The sequence below is a fragment of the Dasypus novemcinctus genome, chromosome 13, assembly GCF_030445035.2.
Source record: "Dasypus novemcinctus isolate mDasNov1 chromosome 13, mDasNov1.1.hap2, whole genome shotgun sequence".
Lineage (NCBI taxonomy): Eukaryota > Metazoa > Chordata > Mammalia > Cingulata > Dasypodidae > Dasypus > Dasypus novemcinctus.
Genome location: NC_080685.1, coordinates 106680362 through 106700979, shown reverse-complemented (window position 1 = coordinate 106700979; position 20618 = coordinate 106680362). Strand labels below are relative to the sequence as shown.

The 20618-nt window shown below is 37.6% G+C and overlaps 1 protein-coding gene across 2 annotated transcripts in view; it reads left to right on the top strand.

The window, feature by feature from the left end:
• EPRS1 (glutamyl-prolyl-tRNA synthetase 1) overlaps positions 1–20618 on the top strand; it is a 97726-nt gene that overhangs the window by 16493 nt on the left and 60615 nt on the right. Inside the window, exons 6-13 of one of the 2 annotated variants that reach the window (XM_012520329.4) lie at positions 778–872; positions 3152–3278; positions 4467–4659; positions 6339–6510; positions 8881–9114; positions 10307–10391; positions 11243–11302; positions 11599–11619. In XM_012520329.4, the coding sequence (XP_012375783.1) occupies positions 778–872; positions 3152–3278; positions 4467–4659; positions 6339–6510; positions 8881–9114; positions 10307–10391; positions 11243–11302; positions 11599–11619 (987 nt within the window). The remainder of the gene's footprint in view (positions 1–777; positions 873–3151; positions 3279–4466; positions 4660–6338; positions 6511–8880; positions 9115–10306; positions 10392–11242; positions 11303–11598; positions 11620–20618) is intronic. The other variant, XM_004480233.5, reaches the window with a different exon arrangement.

Sequence of the window (20618 nt, the reverse complement as noted above, 5' to 3'; positions counted from 1 at the left end):
TTTAAGGAGGCACCAAGGTCTGAACCTGGGACCTCCCATGTGGGAAAAATTGCTCAACCACTTGAGCCACATCCACTCCCAAGCCTTCTTTTCAGCCCCACTACTGTTGCTTTTTATTGAGACCTCATTATTCCCCTGCTTGGATTGATATAAACTCATAACTGAATGCCCATTTCTAATCTTTCTCTAGTTCAACCTAGGTATTATTTTAGACAATACAAATAAATTGTCCCATTATCCCTGATGACTACATATTGCCTAAAAGATAAAAGCCAAGCTTATAAAGTTCATCATATTTTGCACTTAGTTTACTTTCTCAGTATTCCTCTTCTGTCGACCCAACATGCATTCCAGTTTTGCTTAACTTTTTTGGACATTGCAGTGCTCTTCCTTGCCTTTGTTTCTTGCCTATGCTGATTTTCCTTTTCTTAAGATTGAATACTCTTTATATCCTCCATCTGACATATTTCTACATATTTTTTCAGGACCAGCTTGGTTATTACCTTCTACTTTAACCTTTTCCTCATGAACCTAGATGCTATTGTTAATTTCAACTGAGGCTCTAATAGCACCCTTTACAGATTACTACTACTTGTATTTGTACTTACTTTCTTTACCAGATTCTTAGTCCTTGAGTGCAGAGATGATATTCTAGTCTTCATTTTTCTCATCATTAGCCAGATGCCTGTCATACAGTGGGTGCGAGTTAATATTTGTTGAATGAATGTATTTGTAAACATTTAACCACATAACTATTTTTGTTGATCCAATTTTTAGGCACCTGAGAAAAAACAGGATGTTGGAAAATTTGTTGAGCTTCCAGGTGCAGAGATGGGAAAGGTTACTGTCAGATTTCCTCCAGAGGCTAGTGGGTAAGAAAAATATAATTTGAATTTATATTTGAATATATTTAATGGAAAATTTTAAAGCAATTATTAAATACTTTTAGCATTAATAGGTTAATATGGAAGAAAATAAGTAAGATTTTAATTGTGGGAGTTAAAATCCTAAATATCATAATTATTAACAGTTAATGTAACAAACTAAAACTATGTATTTAATAAATTAATAGAAATAGACACATTAACATTTTTTATCCCATATATAATTTTAAAAATAAATAGGAAAATATCCATAAATAGGAAAGCTTTAAAAAGTTTTATTTACATTGAGATTTTTAGACATTCAGTTGGTTAGTATTTGTACCCTGAGGAATCCTCTTAATTAGCAGTAGAAGTTAGGGTAGAATTTTAAGTTATTTTCTTCCCAGATAAACAAAGGAGAGTCCTGAAAAATCCATTCCTATTCAGTTCTTTCCATTATTAAGACATTTCCGAACGCTTTTCTCTCTTGGCATCAACAGAAAATATTTGAATTGCTCATTATGGGAAAAAGTTCTGGGAGGGCCTTTTATGGCTGTTAGCCCTTGACCAGCACTCCCCAAGGCTTACAGGAAGCATATCAGAGACGCTTCTGATTATCTTACTAGTATAATCATGTAATGCCTCTTAAAACAGTTAGTCTGACTCCAAGACTTAGCCGTCAGGACAGTGTGGTACCGTATTTTGCAAATGAGATGATTAATTTCTCCAAATTTAAGTTAATGTCAGATTTTACATTCTGTAGCCAAATTTCTACCCATCTGTAGTAAATGGAATACAGAGACTGTGGAAACTAGCAGATAAGAATTTTATTTTAGCTCTGCATTTAAGAGTTCTTCACGAGCTATTTTAGAAGTGCCGTTAACATTGTTCTTATAGGCAATGAAATCAAGGGTAGGTAGAAGGAGAGAGAAGAAAAAGAGTGACTCTGGAAAATTCAGAGTTGATCATTTATTGCTACGTAATTAGTATTTGACTGAGAGAATGCATTCATAAATAGTATTTACCTTACAAGTTAAATTCCTGCAGGCATCTCAAGCCCCACTGCCTGATACTCGCCTCCTTTGTACTTGGTATGTGAGGTAATGGTTGATCCTTTGGGTAGTGTAGCCGTTTGACATGGTTATGAATTCCAAAAATAGATATTGGATTATGTTTGTAATCTGGTCTGGATCTGGATGCGATTAAGTTATGATTAGGGCTTTGATTTGACCACATCATTAGGGCATTGAGTCTTCACTCCTTGGTGGGTGGGAACTCACAGATAAAAGGCATGGCTAAGGACAGAGTTGAGGGTTTCTGATGTTGCAGTTATGATGTTGGAGTTTGATGCCGAAGTCTTAACCTGGAGCCCCAGGAAGTCAGCACACAGAGGAAAGTAAGCAAGCCCAGGAGAAGGACCTGAGCCAGGAGAAGAACACCAAAGAATAGAGGCAGCTCCTTAGTCATGGCAGGAAACCCCAGGGAGAGAGACAGAGCCATTCTACAGCTGACTTTGTGGAGAAAGGCAAAGTCTAGAAAGCCTCATAGTCTACAGCCGACCTTGTGGAGAAAACAGAGGAGCTGAGCCCAGAGGAACCCAGGAAGCCTGAACCCTCACAGACGTTGACAACCATCTTATTTTTTTTCACTGTTACTTCTTGGAATAGGGACTCCTCATCTCATGTTTATGTGTTCTAAATTATATCAGAGACTATGTTCTTGGCCTAATACAGTTTTGGGGTTTGGAATATAAATTAATGTTCAGTTTTTTTAACAGTCATAATTTTGATCATATAGCCACATACTGCTAAGGAGATCTTCTTTAATTATTCTTTAATTATTTTTTCTTTTGTTTTACATGAAAGGTCAGAAGGCTTATTTTTTATTTTTAGCTAACGTGTGTAGTACCTACTATGAGCAGACATTACCAAGTTCTTTACAAATAGTGACTCATTTTATCCTAACAACCCTGTTATTGTCTCAAAACCATTTTGCAAATGTTTTTGGAAACTAGACAAACAACATTTCAGTAACTTGCCAAACTCAAACCTAGGCCGTCTGACTCTAGAGTCCATACAGAAACTACAAATTATATTTATAACTACTATCATCTTTTGTATTCCTGTCAAGGTCAGATTTTCTATCATAGTATATTTTGTTGGAAAATAAAATATGACAGGTATACCAACTAGAAGTATTTTTGTTTAGTTCTCATCTCCTCAACATTAAGTTTAAGTATTTAGTTTAACCATGTTAATGAGTTTCTTTCTGAAATATTTTTGTTTTAGTTACTTACACATTGGGCATGCAAAAGCTGCTCTTCTGAATCAGCACTACCAGGTTAACTTTAAAGGGAAACTGATCATGAGGTTTGATGACACAAATCCTGAAAAAGAAAAGGAAGATTTTGAGAAGGTAAGTAAAAGTGTAATTATGCCCTTGTTTTACAAAAGTTCATTAAAATTAGAGGGTGACCTAATACCTTCACAGGATGAAAATAAATTTTATTCTCAGTTTCCTTCTTTTACTCATCTCTGTCTTCTGTATCTGAGACCTGAACCAGGAAATATTAAGCCTACACCTAAAATCTTAAAATATTTCTCTTTCCTAATTGTCCTAATTAGTGCTCTATTTTCCTTTTAAGTTCTAATCTCGTAAATTAATTGGTCATGGAAGGCAAGTTTCTTCTTTGTTGTATAATCTTAAGTTTTTGAATGAAACAAAAATTGGATAGGTGTTAGAAAATGTGAAGGGAAGCGGATTTGGCTCAATGGATAGAGCATCCTCCTACCACATGGGACATCCAGGGTTCAAACCCCGGGCCTCCTGACCCGTGTGGAGCTGGCCCATGCGCAGTGCTGATGGGTGCAAGGAGTGCCCTGTCATACAGGGGTGTCTCCCGTGTAGGGGAGCCCCACGCACAAGGAGTGTGCCCCGTAAGGAGAGCTGCCCTGTGTGAAAAAAGTGCAGCCTGCCCAGGAGGGGCGCCATACACACGGAGAGCTGACGCAGCAAGATGATGCAACAAAAAGAGACAGATTCCTGGTGCCACCTGACAAGAATACAAGCAGACACAGAAGAACACACGGCCAGTGGTCGTAGAGAGCAGACAACTGGGGGTGGGAAGGGGAGAGAAATAAATTAAAAATCTAAAAAATAAAAAAAGAAGAAAAGAAAATGTGAAGGTTTCCTTCCTCTGATGTCATCTTTATTCAGAAACACTGCAGTATATTCAAAGAGAGATTAAATAATTCTCAGTATGGCTGGTAATAATCAGCTTTTCCATGGTTAATGGAATCCTCCATCTGGAATGATGGAGATTAGAAAAGCTAATCCTAAGAAATGTGGAGGCAAATAGAATGAATATCTGTCATCATTTTCTCCTTTGGTCCTCTTTAAATCCCCTTTTATTTGTATCATAATTTGCTCCTTAAAGAGTAGGAAAACAGAACCTTTCTCATACTGTAGTCAATAATGTACAACTTCCATGACCATTTTCAGGCTGTTTAAGGCGTGATAGTGTATTAGAACATTTGTCCAAACACAGTATCAAAGACTGAAAGTGCAGAAGATAACTGATGGCTGTTTGGATTCTTACTGCAGGTTATCTTGGAGGATGTTGCAATGTTGCATATCAAACCAGATCAATTTACTTACACCTCAGATCATTTTGGAACTATAATGAAATATGCAGAGAAGCTAATTCAAGAAGGGAAAGCTTATGTGGATGATACTCCTGCTGAGCAGATGAAAGCAGAACGTGAACAGAGGATAGAATCCAAACAGAGAAACAATTGTAAGGCATTTTAGGTGTTTCATATCTTAATTGATGTTTTCCTTCTGTTCTTTAATAGAACATGATTCTCTTCTTTAAGATACTTGTTTGAAATACATTTGGGAATATAATTCATGTATTCATCTCTTAAAAATCTTTATTATCATCCTTATATTTTTTGTAGCATCACAGCTGCCTGTGAATTATACATCTCACTTTCTATATGCAGTCTTTTGTATTGCATTCTTTCTGAGTGATTCCTTCTGCATCATTTTATAAATTATTTCAATTTAAATATTAACCTTTTTAGATTCACTGATAATTCTGTTATTAGCCCTCAAATCTTCCTTTCAGTGTAGCTAACTGTGAATATAATCTCAATACTGTGGAATATCACTTCACAAAAAAGCATATCTTTCTATTCATGTCATGTTGACTAAGCTTCTAAATTGGGCTAATTTCTTTCTATGATTATATTGCCTGATATTCCACAGTGCTGTATTTAAATCTTTTTTTTTTTTTTTTGAATGGAGAAAAGTTTTATTTTGAAATCCATCATCTAATAGAAACCAGCATCCTGAATGAAGTAATCACACATTTATTTAAAAAATATATAAGGGCATATTATATAGTAGTCTGGCCCCTGAAGGATAAAAAACAGTTCCTTCTGTGTTAGAACTTGCATTCTATTTGATGAAGACAGACACCAAACAAACCAAAATAGGTGTATTTAAATCGTAAGTGTCTTACTTGGAAAGTATAGTAAATTTTTAAATTATTAGAGAATTCGCTCTCTTTTTTTTTTAAGGCTCTACATTTTTGAAGATACTTAGCAACTCGACTCTTAGACCTAACTTGGATTCTTTGTGAACTGACTTGAGTCCCCATCATATACCTCTTCAGTAGTTTCCCCAAAGAATCATTATTTAACAATTCTTTCTTTCTATGCGGAACAGGTTTTCAATATTCTATCATAAGTAGATGATGGTCCTCAGGATACAGAATCCTTTTTTTCTGGGATTAAACCACTTTCTTGTATCAATGTCTGCTTCCTATCATCTCTCATTTTCTTGGCCCAGCAATATCTTGCTTCTCACTGGGATGACTGAAGGACTTCCAGGGATCCTGCAGACCAGGCTCTGAGTCCAAGGCTGTGTTCTTCAGTTGGGCACGGGCTGCAGCGCCAGTGCTTGTGGGTGGGAAGAAGAAAAGAGAGGGGCCGGCTAATCCCATGATGGGAAAGTGAGAAACACTCAATGAGAAAGAACCTTCAGGCCTCATACATAATCATACTACATTAGGGGAGCAGGTATAGCTCATTGGTTGAGCACCTGCTTCCCATATATGAGGCCCCAGGTTCAATCCCTGGTACCTGCTTTGTGTGTGCGTGGGTGTGTGTGGGTGTGTGTGGGTGTGTGGCTGTGAGAGAGAGAGATTAGGAAATGTCTTGGCTTTAAATTCTTCTAAAACACATTTGTAGAGTACATTTCCTGAATGTATTTGTGAGACTTTTCATTTGAAAGATGATGCATTTGCTTATGTACCACATATTGGAACTGTTACAGTATTTTTAAATGGAGGAGTGTGCTTATAATACAAAATGAGAGTTTCAAAATTCCTATCAAGTTTCAGGGCTATTATTTTGAATTGAACTAAATTAATAATACTTTAGATAATCTGTAATATAACTCATTTTCTAGCTGTTGAGAAGAATCTACAAATGTGGGAAGAAATGAAAAAAGGGAGCCAGTTTGGTCAGTCTTGTTGTTTGCGAGCAAAAATTGACATGAGTAGTAACAATGGGTGTATGAGGGACCCAACTCTTTATCGCTGCAAAATTCATCCACACCCAAGAACTGGAAATAAATACAAGTAAGTACAGCTCTCTTCATATGCTAGGTAGCCTTTTATGTGTTCCTTTAGGGATCCTTTCCTTAAACATGTAGTAAATACTGGCAGAGTAGCCAAGAGACCTAGGTCCTTGTTCATCCACACATTTACCGGCTGGATGGCCTTTAGGAAATGCACTTAGCTTCAGTTTATTCACCTCTCAGATTACACTAGATTATTTCTGTGCTAACTTCTTTCAGTAAAAGTCCTTGAGTCTGCCTGAAATCACTTTTTTTTCGTGTATTATGTATACTATGGTGTGTCTTTTCAGATGATGGTACTTCCTATGTTGAACTTTGACTTTGAAGAGCATAAATTGACTCAAAAGTTATAGGAATAAAAACTTTGAGAAATATGAATGAGATGATATCAAGTTTTTGGTAGTTTTGATTATTTTTTCATATGACTTTTCTGATTAAATTTCTTTCCCTTCAAATACTCCATCCCATCCCACCCCACAGTAGTTTACTTTATAAAGCAAACTATGGACATTTTTTTTTTAAGATTTATTTATTTCTCTCCCCTTCCCCCACCGTACCCTGCCCCAGTTGTGTGTTCTCTGTGTCTGTTTGCTGCGTGTTCTTTGTCCGCTTCTGTTGTTGTCAGCGGCTTGGGAATCTGTGTTTCTTTTTGTTGCATCATTTTGTTGTGTCTGCTCTCCGTGTGTGCGGAGCCATTCCTGGGCAGGCTGCACTTTCTTTTGTGCTGGGCGGCTCCCCTTACAGGGTGCACTCCTTGTGTGTGGGGCTCCCCTTTGCGGGGGACACCCCTGCATGGCACGGCACTCCTTGCGCGCATCAGCACTGCACGTGGGCCAGCTCCACACGGGTCAAAGAGGCCCAGGGTTTGAACTGCGGACCTCCCATGTGGTAAACGGACGCCCTAACCACTGGGCCAAGTCAGCTTCCCTAGAGTTTTTTTTTTATAGTTTGAAGAAGTGTACTACATTACAAATGCTGAATTAAAACTCCAGAAGAGATATTGGTGAATATAAATGAACACCTGACTAGTTGCTATGACTTTCTTTAAACTTTTGAGTGTAGATGTTTATCCATATATAGACAAACATTTATATATATAGTTACATGTGTATGTTCATAATTTTTACTACAGTGATTACTCCTTGTTTGCAAAGCAAATACTTTGAATCCATTTGGAAAAGTGAATTTAGATGCACATTTTCAGAAATAAATAAATAATTGCAAATCAAAATAGAATTGCATCTTAATAAAATTGTATCTTAAAAATTAGAAGGCATATAATGCCATAATTTATCTTTAAAATTTCAAATGAAAGCCACGTATATGTTGTGTACATTATTTTAAGCAGAAACAGTTTTTAAGGCAATTCCATTTCAAAATGGAATTATATTTAAACTAATAATTTTCTTCAGCTTCTCAGAGAATGAAATACTGTTCTTGAATGCAATTAATTACAAGTGTTAAAACCCTTAGGGATGTACTTGAGTAAGGGATTACTAATAATATTTCAAAGCTAAATTCCTTCAAAATTATTCTGTATATAATGTTTACTGCTTCCTATAGGTATATATACTAACCTTTACAGAAATATTATAATTATAGAATTTGCCAAGCCAGTACCCAGTTACGTATTAAATTTACTTTTTTGTTTGTTAGTGAGTTGATAGCTGATTATTCTTCAAGATTGATAATGTTTTATATACTTTGAATATTATAAGTCATAAAATCTGTTAGTTTTTGTTTTTTGTTTTGGCAAGTGAATGTACAAGATTTACTGACCAGTTACCAGTTCATAACTAATTTCTAAGGCTTGTCTTTATTATTTAGAAATGGAATGTTGCTGCAACTCTAAGGGTAAAGAACTAGAGGGGTGGGGGGAGAAAATGCAAAGTCATATGCCACAATCCCCCTCCATCCCACAAGTCTTACAGTCCTTCCATCACCTTTTCCATACGAAGCCCTGAGCATGGAATGGGTAGTTTATAAATGGTGGTACTGTGATATAAAGTATAAGGCCACAGCTATAATGTAAATAACAGGACAAGCAAATGACTACTAGGAGTTCATGGGCTCTGAAAGTTGCCATCTAGAAGAGTGGCTCTTATTTGTGGTCCTTAGCCAGTTACTCCAATTTGTCAAAGATAAGGAAAGGATATTCCAGGGGAGACCAGAGCTGCTGGATGCTGGCACATACCACACACTGAACAGTCCTATTGATTGTGGGTTCTTATGAAAACATGTTAGGTTTTAACAAACTCAGAACTTATAAAGAATTATATTTTAAATTGGTATTGCTATTTATAATACTTAATCTGGAATGGAAAAGGTGAAATGTTTCATGTTGATTTTCAAAATTTTGATTTTTTCCTAGTGTTTATCCGACTTATGACTTTGCGTGCCCCATAGTTGACAGCATTGAAGGTGTTACACATGCCCTGAGAACAACAGAATACCATGACAGAGATGAACAGTTTTACTGGATTATTGAAGCTTTAGGCATAAGAAAACCACATATTTGGGAATATAGTCGGCTAAATCTCAACAACACAGTGCTATCCAAAAGAAAACTCACATGGTTTGTCAACGAGGGACTAGTAGATGGATGGTATGTTTACTGTTACTTAGCATTGACAAGAGTAAGGACATGGTACGTCAGTGATTTTAAACAGCTTTGAGGGGTGAGAGCGGGTGTTCAGGAGGAGGTAGAACGGAGGCCTGTAGGGTCTAAGTCCTGATCTTCATTTCAATCAGTGCAGTAGGTTTTTCCACCCTTTGTTTGGAGTACACAATGTGAGCATTGCATATAAGAATGTAAAACGCAATGAGAGCACATCCTCTGCAGATCTCAGCATTTAATAAAAGAAGTGGTTGTGCCTCTCTGGTCTTTGATAAATCTGGTTACCACTCTCCACATTTTGCTGAGGCTCCGAGGTTTCCTTTTCAGTCAAGTCCAGGAAAGCCCGCGTACCTCTGAGTTGAGGAGAGGGCCTAAATGGACTGCCCTAGTGGTGAGGACCCAGAGGATTCTTTGAAAAACTTTGAAAACCTCTGCAGTGTATTAATAACTACTATATTCGATTTTTATGAGAAAGACAATGGTATGAAAATGAAAGTGATCTTTCAGTCATGTATTGGTATAAATGAAACTCATTCAGTTGGGTCACCATGCCTATAAAGCTATGAATAGTTTTTAGCTGAATTAACACCATGTATATTAAGTATAAGTTAAGTAAGTAGTATGTATTTCATGCTGTTTTACATTGAAGCTGAATTTGATAAAAGGTAAGCTCATCTTGCAGATTGCAAGCCCATGCAGATTATTAATGGCCAGTAATTATTTTTAAGACCCTGAAAGGCTTTATAAAGTCAGTTCTGGTTTAATTGAGTGGTTTACTTCATGGTTTACGTGATTGACCCAAATCTCTGATCTGATTGTCATGGTCGTATAGAGAATGAGGACCTTGAATATTTGTAGAGTAAAAGCAAATAAGAATGCATTAGTCCATGGGTTTTCCGTACTTGAATGTTTGTCACCACTGTCTCTTTTCTACTGTGCTTTCCCTGTTTTCGGCAGTGCATTTATTTCACTGAGCAATATTTGACTAGTAAGCATTTTTCTTCTTCCATAAACTTGTGTATAAGTTATGGTGATCTACCCAATTATTATAACTAGCTCTTAATCCAAAATTTTAACAAGCGAATATATTTATTATTCATTGAGATGTATTATATACTCTGTTGCATCTACCAACTTTTAAAAAATGTCCTCGGTATTTAAAAATTTACATACTTCCCAGGGATGACCCAAGATTTCCTACGGTTCGTGGTGTACTGAGAAGAGGGATGACAGTTGAAGGACTAAAGCAGTTTATTGCTGCACAGGTGAGTTATGCTTTCTTTTCCAGCTTCTCTGAGTTTTCAGATGTTTATTAATTCCCTTCAGTCTCTAGTACTTATGTTGTTCTTCTCTTTCTTTTCCTTATTTGTTCCCTATAATGCAAAGGCAATAGTCAGAAACAACAATAGAAACAGTATGTTTATAATAGTGAAATATTGAGGATGTCCAAAACGCCTAACCTGGGTTAAACAAAGCCAGCTTGGGTATTTTGACCTAGTGAAATACTGACTGTCCAGTCTATAGATTGAGCTTGTTTCGGTGAACTATTAAGGATAATCAACTTAGTTTATACATGTTTTATTTTTCAGTGGAAGAAAGCTTGCAAGTGTTTATTGAGTTTATTTTTTCTAAACATGTTTAGCTTGTAATAAAGAAAAATTTCTAATATATTTTGTCCATTAAATTCTTTTTTTTAATGATTAATTTTTTATTTATTTCTCTCCCCTTCCTCCCCACCCCCAGTTGTCGCTCTCTGTGTCCATTCACTGTGTGTTCTTCTGTGTCCACTTGTATTCTTGTCAGCAGCACCGGGAATCTGTGTTTCTCTTTGTTACGTCATCTTGCTGTGTCAGCTCTCCCTGTGTGCGACACCCCTACACTTTTTCATGTGGCGCGGCTCTCATTGCAGGGCACATTCCTTGCATGTGGGGCTCCCCTACGTGGGGGACACCCCTGTGTGGCACGGCACTCCTTGTGGGCATCAGCACTGCACGTGGGCCAGCTCACCACATGGGTCAGGAGGCCCTGGGTTTGAACCCCAGATGTCGTAGGCAGACGCTTTATCCGTTGAGCCAAATCCACTTCCCTAAATTCATTTTTATTATTATTTTTCTAGGGCTCCTCACGTTCAGTTGTAAACATGGAATGGGACAAAATCTGGGCATTTAACAAAAAGGTACATCTTTTAACTCAGTTCTTTTTCTTATGCCTAACTTGTAAATAATGTAGGATGTGTAAAATTCATTTGTGAGCTTATGGTAGAGAAAAATTTGTGAAGAATACTTTCATTTGCAGACTTTCAGGAAAATGGAATGTTTTCCTTTTTTAAATATATAAAGAACAGTAAGCATATAAACTCTCCCAAACAAATAATATTTAAAACAAACAAACAAACTGGAGTTTTGGGGAATGGTAATAGCTTTTCCTTAAATCTTTTATGAATACTCTGCATTTCATTTTTCTGCTTTCAAGCTGCGAGCTCTCTGTAAGAAGGTATTACTTAATGCTTTTGTTTGCCTTAGCACATGGCTTTTAGCATATTACATGTCATAATCTGAGATGTTAAACAGCCTTGAAGCACAATCACATTTATATAAAAGAAAATACTTACACAAACCCACTGAAAATGCATTATTCCTAGTTTTAAAAAAGCATGTCCTCTGGTTTTCTTAGTGACAATGGGAAGATTTGGCTAACTCTATTTTACGGTTCCCTTGTGTACTGAGAGGACATTGAGTTTCAAAATTATATATTTCATAGAAGTTATATTGAAGGTTAATTTATTGTAATTTCTGTGTCATATTAAATCTCAACTTTTTTTTTTAATACTGTTTTTTAACTGAAAGACAAATGAGGAATACTGCATATTGATATTGCTAATTACTGATTGGAAGCAGGTGCTTGGACACTATAATAAGGCAAATCATTAAAATGCCAAGTTGTAAGCTGTAGTTTCTGTGATTGTGTTCTGTAAACTCTTTTTTGAGATTGTTGCTTGATTGTGCTGTTGCCTTGCCTAAAAAAACAGTTGCTTGTCTCGCATGTCTTAATTTTTTAAATTTAGTTTTTGCACTTGGTCACTTTTTCAGTACATAAAGGAATTATTAATTGATTCTTTTTGTTGCTGCAGTTACTAATGATAAATGCGAGTAGAATTTACAAGCAAAGTTACAGTGTTGTGCTCTTACTAATAATCAAAATTTTAAAGGTTTTAGTTTTTAATAATTTTTTTAAATATTTATTTATTATTATTATTTTTAATTACATTAAAAAAAATATATGAGGTCCCATTCAACCCCACCGCCCCCGCCCCCCACTCCCCCCACAGCAACACTCTTTCCCATCATCGTGATACATCCATTGCACCTGGTAAGTTCATCTCTGAGCATCACTGCACCCCATAGTCAATGGTCCACATCATAGCCCAGACTCTCTCACGTTCCATCCAGTGGGCCCTGGGGGGATCTACAGTGTCCCGTAATTGTCCGTGAAGCACTATCCAGGACAACTCCACGTCCCGAAAACGCCTCCACATCTCATCTCTTCCTCCTGTTCCCCACACCCAGCAGCCCCCATGGCTACCGTTCCCACACCCATTCCACATTTTCTCTGTGGACATTGGATTGGTTGTGTCCATTGCACACCTATGTCAAGTGAGGGCTTAGATTGCACATGGGTACTGGATGCACTCTTCCCGCTTCTAGTTGTAGACACTCTAGGCTCCATGTTGTGGTGGTTGACCTTCTTCAACTCCATGTTAGCTGGGTGGAGTAAGTCCAATAAGTCAAAGTGTAGGAGCTGAAGTCTGTTGAGGCTCTGGGCCTGGGTGTCATATTATCAGTCCAGAGATTCAAATCCCCTACATATATCTTAAACCCAGCACCAACTACAATTCCAATAAAGTATCATGCAAGTCTTGTGAAAAGAGATCCCCTCTGAGTCCATTTCCATCACGCAGAAACACCAGCTCCAAAGAAGGGCCATCTGTCATGGCAGTGAACCCATTCTGCCATGACCATAGAACCCGTGGGTCTCTTTATCCCTCAAAAGAACCAATACCTGGGGTTGTATCTACCTTATCTGTCTCTTAGACTCTGTTCAGTTGTACATAGGGGTATTCCTTCTGACAACCTCCAGACTCTTTTTTAGAGACTCACAGCCTTATAATCTTATTTCTCCTTTCCATTTCCCCCTTACATTAGGTCAAACCGCTTCCCGAAGTCATGTTATTATATGTAGACAGGTATATTCTGCTGTTCCGCATTGAATCTTTAATTCAAGGTCATTTTCTAGTTGCTTCTTCAGCTGGTATGTGGTAGTGATCCCTCGGTGCCAGGGAGGCTCATCCCCGGGTGTCGTGTCCCACGCTGGGGGGAATGCATCACATCTACACTCTGAGTTTGGCTGTGAGAGTGGCCACATTTGAGTAACATGAAGGCTGTCAGGAGGAAACCCCCAGGCACAATGCTACTCTAGGCCTTGTTCTTATTGCAGGTGCATAGGCTCAAAAGTGTAGCCATTAGTATCAAGAGCCCACTGTTGGGCCCTCCTTCCTTCCTGGTTCTTGCCGTTGCACCTGGAGGATTGCCGCTGCTCTCCCAGGGCCCACAACAGTGACCCCCCGGCCAGGAGCCCAGTACCCCCCCAGCTGTTGTTTTTAATTGTTTCCACTATGAGTATATATAGACATTACCATATACCCTGGGCATATGCCCTGTATAACTCCCTGTCAACCATATATATCCTGTCAATAACATCCCATATCAGTATTCCTCCGCTGCCATTGTTGAACCACTCTGTGATCCAAAACTTCCCGTAAAGTGAATCCCAACATAATGCCAGCTTCAGAAGAGTCTTAGATCACCAAAATTCATATATACAATATACAGTATTTCCCCAGATCCACCATAAAATCTTTTCCCTTCCACAGCAATAATCTTTTAACTTATTCATATCATATTTCCTGAAACTGATGTACAGATTCCGAAACTATAGTTTTCAAACAAGGTAACATTTGTGCTTACTATGTGGTCCATACTTTAGGTTGTACAGTTTTCTAAATTTTTTAGTTATCCTATGTTTTGTCTTATGGTTTTCATTATTAGTCTGTCGTCCCCTATATGTTTTTGGTGTAATATTAGCTGTTTTATATTCATCCTCGTGTACTCTCACATAACTCCTCTTTTGCCCCCTTATTTACCTTTGTTCCATCCATTGCACGTCCATTTTCCCCTCCCCTTAGGGCCCACAACGCCTGCCAATCTAATGCCCTGGGAGCCGTCCTTTCTCACGAGAGATACAGTTCTCTCTATTCGACGGCATTAGTCTTCCCCAGGATATGGGTCCACCCCACCCAATGGTAGAACCCACCTTGGCAAAATGAGCCTTCAGCTATTCCCTCCGGAGTCCATCCCGCATCAGACCATACCCCCTGAGCGTCCTAACCAGGTAACCCTCCTACTTATACTTTGATACGTTTTACTCAACATTTAGTTCTCGATGAACTTCTGGCACTCTCCCATGTTTGTATGTTGCCCCTCCCTCCCACCTATTTCTTGGACCATATTACCCCTCTTCCCATCCCCAGCCCCCCTCAAACCCAGAAAACCCCACCCGAAGGTAACCCCTTGCCCCCATTTTGTCCCTTCTTTGTGCTCATACTTACCCCCAGCTCATCACAGATTCCACCCCTACAGACATTACCTCACAGCCTTCCTCCACCCCCCGATTTCCAGTAAGCCACTTTTCCAGACTCTAGCTCTCTGAGGCAGTTAACTTATTTCATATCATTGAGGTCATATAGTATTTGTCCTTCAATGCCTGGGTTGCTTCACTCAACATAAGATTCTCAAGGTTCATCCATGTTATCACGTGCGATTGTAGTGTATTGGTTCTTACAGCTGAGTAGTATTCCATTGTGTGTATATACCACATTTTATTGATCCACTCATCTGTTGATGGACTTTTGGATTGATTCCAACTTTTGGCGATGGTGAACAATGCTGCTATGAACATTGGTGTACATATATCGGTTTGTGTCCTTGTTTTCAGATCTGATGGGTATATACCCAGCAGTGGTATTGCTGGGTCATATGGCAAATCTATGGATAATTTTTTGAGAAACTGCCAAACTGTCCTCCAGAATGGTTGGATCCTTCTGCATTCCCACCAGCAATGGATGAGTGTTCCCCTTTCTTCACATCCTCTCCAGCATTTGTATTCTACTGTTTTTTTCATGGCTGCCAATCTTATGGGAGTAAGATGGTATCTCATTGTAGTTTTGATTTGCATTTCCCTGATAGCTAGGGATTTGGAGCATTTTTTCATGTGCTTTTTAGCCATTTGTATTTCTTCTTTGGAGAAGTGTCTGTTTAAATCTTTTTCCCATTTTTTAAATGGGTTGTTTATCTTTTTGTTTTCGAGATCTATGAGTTCTTTATATATGCAAGTTATAAGTCTCTTATCAGATATATGGTTGCCAAATATTTTCTCCCATTGTGTGGGTTCCCTTTTTACTTTCTTGACAAACTCCTTTGAGGTGCAGAAGGCTTTAATTTTGAGGTAGTCCCATTTATCTATTTGTTCTTTTGCTGCTCGTGCTTTTGGTGTGATATTCATGAAGCCATTTCCTATTACAAGGTCCTGTAGATGTTTCCCTACACTGCTTTCTAAGGTCTTTATGATCTTGGCTCTTATATTTAGGTCTTTGATCCATCTTGAGTTGATCTTTGTATAAGGTGTGAGATGGTAATCCTCTTTCATTCTTCTACATATAGCTATCCAGTTCTCCAGGCACCATTTGTTGAATAGGCCATTCTCTCCCAGTTGTGAGGGTTTGGTGGCTTTATCGAATATTATATGGCTATATACATGAGGTTCTATATCTGAACTTTCAATTCGATTCCATTGGTCTGTGTGTCTCTCCTTATGCCAGTACCATGCTGTTTTCACTACTGTAGCTTTGTAGTATGTTTTGAAGTCAGGAAGTGTGATTCCTCCTATTTCGTTTTTCTTTTTCAATATGTCTTTGGCTATTCGGGGCCTCTTTTTATTCCAAATAAATTTCATAGTTTTTCTAGTTCCTTAAAGAAGGCTGTGTTGATTTTTATTGGGATTGCATTGAATGTGTAGATCAGTTTTGGTAGGATAGACATCTTAATAATATTCAGTCTTCCTATCCATGAACAGGGAATATTCTTCCATTTATTTAGGTCTTCTTTGATTTCCTTGAACAATCTTGTATAGTTCTCGATGTATAAGTTTTTTACCTCTTTAGTTAAATTTATTCCTAAGTATTTGATTTTTTTATTTACTATTGTGAATGGTATTTGTTTCTTGATTTCCTCCTGATCTTGCTCATTGGTGTATAGAAATGCTACTGATTTTTGTGCATTGATCTTATAACCTGCGACTTTGCTAAACTCATTTATGAGTTCTAGGAGCTTTGTTGTAGATCTCTCAGGGTTTTCTATATATAGGATCATGTCATCTGCAAATAATGAAATTTTGACTTCTTCCCTTCCAATTTGAATGCCTTTTATATCTGGTTCTTGTCTCAGTGCTCGAGCCAGTACTTCCAAGACAATGTTAAATAGGAGCGGAGACAATGGGCATCCTTGTCTTGTTCCTGATTTTAGAGGGAAGGATTTCAGGATTTTGCCATTGTAAACAATGTTGGCTTTAGGTTTTTCATATATTCTCTTTATCATGTTCAAAAAGTTTCCTTGTATTCCGATCTTTTGGAGTGTTTTTATCAGTAAGGGGTGCTGTATTTTGTCAAATGCCTTTTCTGCATCTATAGATATAATCATGTGGTTTTTTTCTCTCAATCTGTTTATATGGTGTATTACATTGATTGATTTTCTTATGTTGAACCATCCTTGCATACCTGGGATAAATCCCACTTGGTCATGGTGTATAATTCGTTTAATGTGCTGTTGAATACGATTAGCAAGTATTTTGTTAAGTATTTTTGCGTCTAGGTTCATTAGAGAAATTGGTCTGTAATTTTCCTTTCTTGTGGTGTCTTTGTTTGGCTTTGGTACTAGGGTAATGTTGGCATCATAGAAGGAATTAGGCAGTGTTCCTTCTGTTTTGATTTTTTGGAATAGTTTCAACAGGATTGGTGTTAGTTCTTTCGGAATGTTTTGTAGAATTCCCCTGTGAAGCCGTCTGGCCCTGGGCTCTTCTTAGTTGGGAGATTTTTAATGACTGATTCTGTCTCTTTGCTTGTGATTGGTTTGTTAAGATCATCAATTTCTTCTTTCGTCAGTATGGGCTGCTTATGTATTTCTAGGAATTTGTCCATTTCCTCTAAATTGTCATTTTTGTTGGAATATAGTTTTTCAAAGTATCCTCTTATGATAGTCTTTATTTCTGTGGGGTCAGTGGTGATATCACCTTTCTCATTTCTTATTTTGTGTATTTGCATCTTTTCTCTTTTTTTCTTTGTTAGTCTCGCTAAAGGTTTGTCAATTTTGTTGATCTTCTTAAAAAACCAGCTCTTGGTCTTGTTTATTTTTTTAAGTGCTTTCTTATTTTCTATTTCATTTAGTTCTGCTCTTATCTTTGTTATTTCCTTCCTTCTTCTTCCTGTTGGGTTACTTTGTTGTTGTTTTTCTAATTCCTTCAAATGTGCAGTTAATTCTTCAATTTCTGCTCTTTCTTCTTTTTTGATATATGAATTTATGGCTATAAATTTCCCTCTCAGTACCGCTTTTGCTCCATCCCATAAATTTTGGTATGTTGTGTTATCATTATCATTTGTTTCAAGGTAGTCATTGATTTCTTTTGAGATTTCCTCTTTGACCCACTGTTTTTCTAAGAGTGTGCTGTTTAATTTCCAAATTGTCGTGTGAAGTCTGGGTCTCTGTCCCTTGCAAATTTCCAGCTTGACTCCACTGTGGTCAGAGATATTGTTTTGTATGATTTCGATCTTTCCGAATTCATTAAGCCTTTCTTTGTGGCCTAGCATATGGTCAATCTTGGAGAATGTTCCATGTGCGCTTGAGAAAAATGTATATCCTGCTGTGTTTGGGTGTAATGATCTATATATGTCTATTAGATCCAGCTCTTCTAATATACTGTTCAAATGTTTTGTTTCTTTAGTGATTCTCTTTTGAGATGTTCTGTCCAGAGTTGATAGTGGTGTATTAAAATCCCCCACTATAATTGTAGATGCATCTATTCTTTCACTTAGTTTTTCCAGCGTTTGCCTCACATATTTAGAGGCGCCCTTGTTAGGAGCATAAATATTTATGATTGTTCGATCTTCTTGACAAATTGTCCCTTTCACTAAAATATAGTATCCTTCTTTGTCTCTCACAATTGTTTCGCATTTAAAGTCTATTTTGTCTGATATTAATATAGCTACTCCTGCCTTTTTTTGGTTGTTGTTTGCTTGTATGATTGTTTTCCAGCCATTCACTTTCAACCTCCATGAGTCTCTGGGTCTAAGATGTGTCTCTTGTAGGCAGTATATAGATGGGTCGTATTTCCTTATCCAGTGTCCCAGTCTGAATCTTTTGATAGGTGAGTTTAATCCGTTGACATTCAGTGTTATTACGTTTAGAGAGTTATTTATGGTAGCCATATTTTGGTTGGATTTGTGTTTGTTATATTTTGTTTGTATTATTTTATTTTCCCCTTCTATTTTTGTCTTTCTTGTTGCTTTTACACTCTCCTCCATCTCTGACTGTCCTGTTTTTTCCTTTCTTCCTGCAGAATTCCCTTAAGAATTTCTTGAAGGGGAGGTTTCTTGTTGATATACTCTTTCAGTTTCTGTTTATCTGTGAATATTTTGAACTCTCCATCATTTTTGAATGCTAGTTTAGCTGGATAGAGTATTCTTGGTTGGAAATTTTTTTCCTTTAGTACCTTGACTATATCATACCACTGCCTTCTTGCCTCCATCGTTTCAGATGAGAAATCAGCACTTAATCTTATGGAGTTTCCCTTGTATGTGATGGTTTTCTTTTCTCTTGCTGCTTTTAGAATTTTTTCTTTGTCTTGAGCATTGGATAATTTGACAAGTATATGTCTTGGGGTGGGCCTGTTGGGGTTTATGACCAGTGGAGTGCGCTGTGCTTCTTGGATATGTACATCTGTCTCTTTCAGTAGATTTGGGAAGTTTTCATTCATTATTTCCTGCAACACTCCTTCTGACCCCTTTCCCTTCTCTTCTCCTTCTGGAATGCCTATAATACGTATGTTTGAGCGTTTTGCGTTATCATTCAGGTCCCTAAGTCCTATCTGGATTTTTTCTACCTTTTTATTGACCACTTCTACTATCTGTTTGATTTCCAATGCAGTCTTCCACATCACTAATTCTCTGCTCTGCCTCTTCTAGTCTGCTGATATTTGCTGCAAGTGTATTTTTGATTTCTTGAATTGTGGTGTTCATTTCCATCATATCTGTTATTTTTTTGCGCATGTCTGCAATTTCCCCTCCAAGTGTTGTCTTCACGCTGTTAACCTCTTTCATTACTTCATCAAATTTGTCAGTGATAAATGTTCTGAGATCTTTCATTGCTTGTGCGAAGTCCTGCCCCCCTTCCTGATTTTCAGTTTGTTGATTGGATTCAGCCATGTTTTCCTGATTACTGGTTTGGTTTGTAGATTTTTGTTGCTGTCTTGTCAACATTTTTTCTTTGACGGGTTTAATCAGTTCCTTAGCTTCTTTGTCTAGTCTTGGAGATTAATTAGATGTTGTTTTTGTGTAAGTGTTATATCTTCTCTTTGTCACTTTGTTCTTCTTATTCCAATTTCTTATTGCTAGTTAAGCTCACTTTAAAGGAAAGTATTAGTGCTGGGGAAAGTCAATTGTGTAAGGAAGGAGAAAGTGTGAAGTAGTATTGGTGATATATGTTTACAAAGCAACAATATGAGTTCTGGGAGGATGGAGGTTAGATCATGTAAATTGTGTAGAGTTATAGTAGTAGGAAAGTACCTATAATGAGGTAGACGACTGAATATGGGAGGAATGTGGTACGTACTAAGAGGCTATTGTTTTCGTGAGAGAGGGAAAGAGAAAAGAAAGGTAATAGTTTCAGGGACGAATACCAGATAGAAAACTAAACAAAGGTATTAGAAATTAAGAGTTAGACACTTTGTGGATCAAAGAAAGGGAGATGGAATATAGGAGAGATAGCAGATGGTGGAGGATATCAAGTTGTAGGGGAAAGGGGATAGTGTAGATAGGCTAAATCTATTCACAGAGAAATGAGGCAGTGGAGGGTGAGGAAACCCAGCAAATGTGAGGTATTTCCTGTAGGACCTATTGTATTGTTAAGGTAAAATAGTATAAGAAGAATATTGGGGACAAGAAAGAGAGGATCGAAAAAAAAAAAAAAAAAGAACAACAACAACAAAAAATTAAAAAATTAAAAAATTAAAAAACAAAAAAAAAACCAAAGAACAGAAACCCCGCCGCCAGGCTCAGCTGGGCTCAGCTGGGCTCTGGTCCCCCGCCCGCCGCGGCTCGGCTGGGCTCG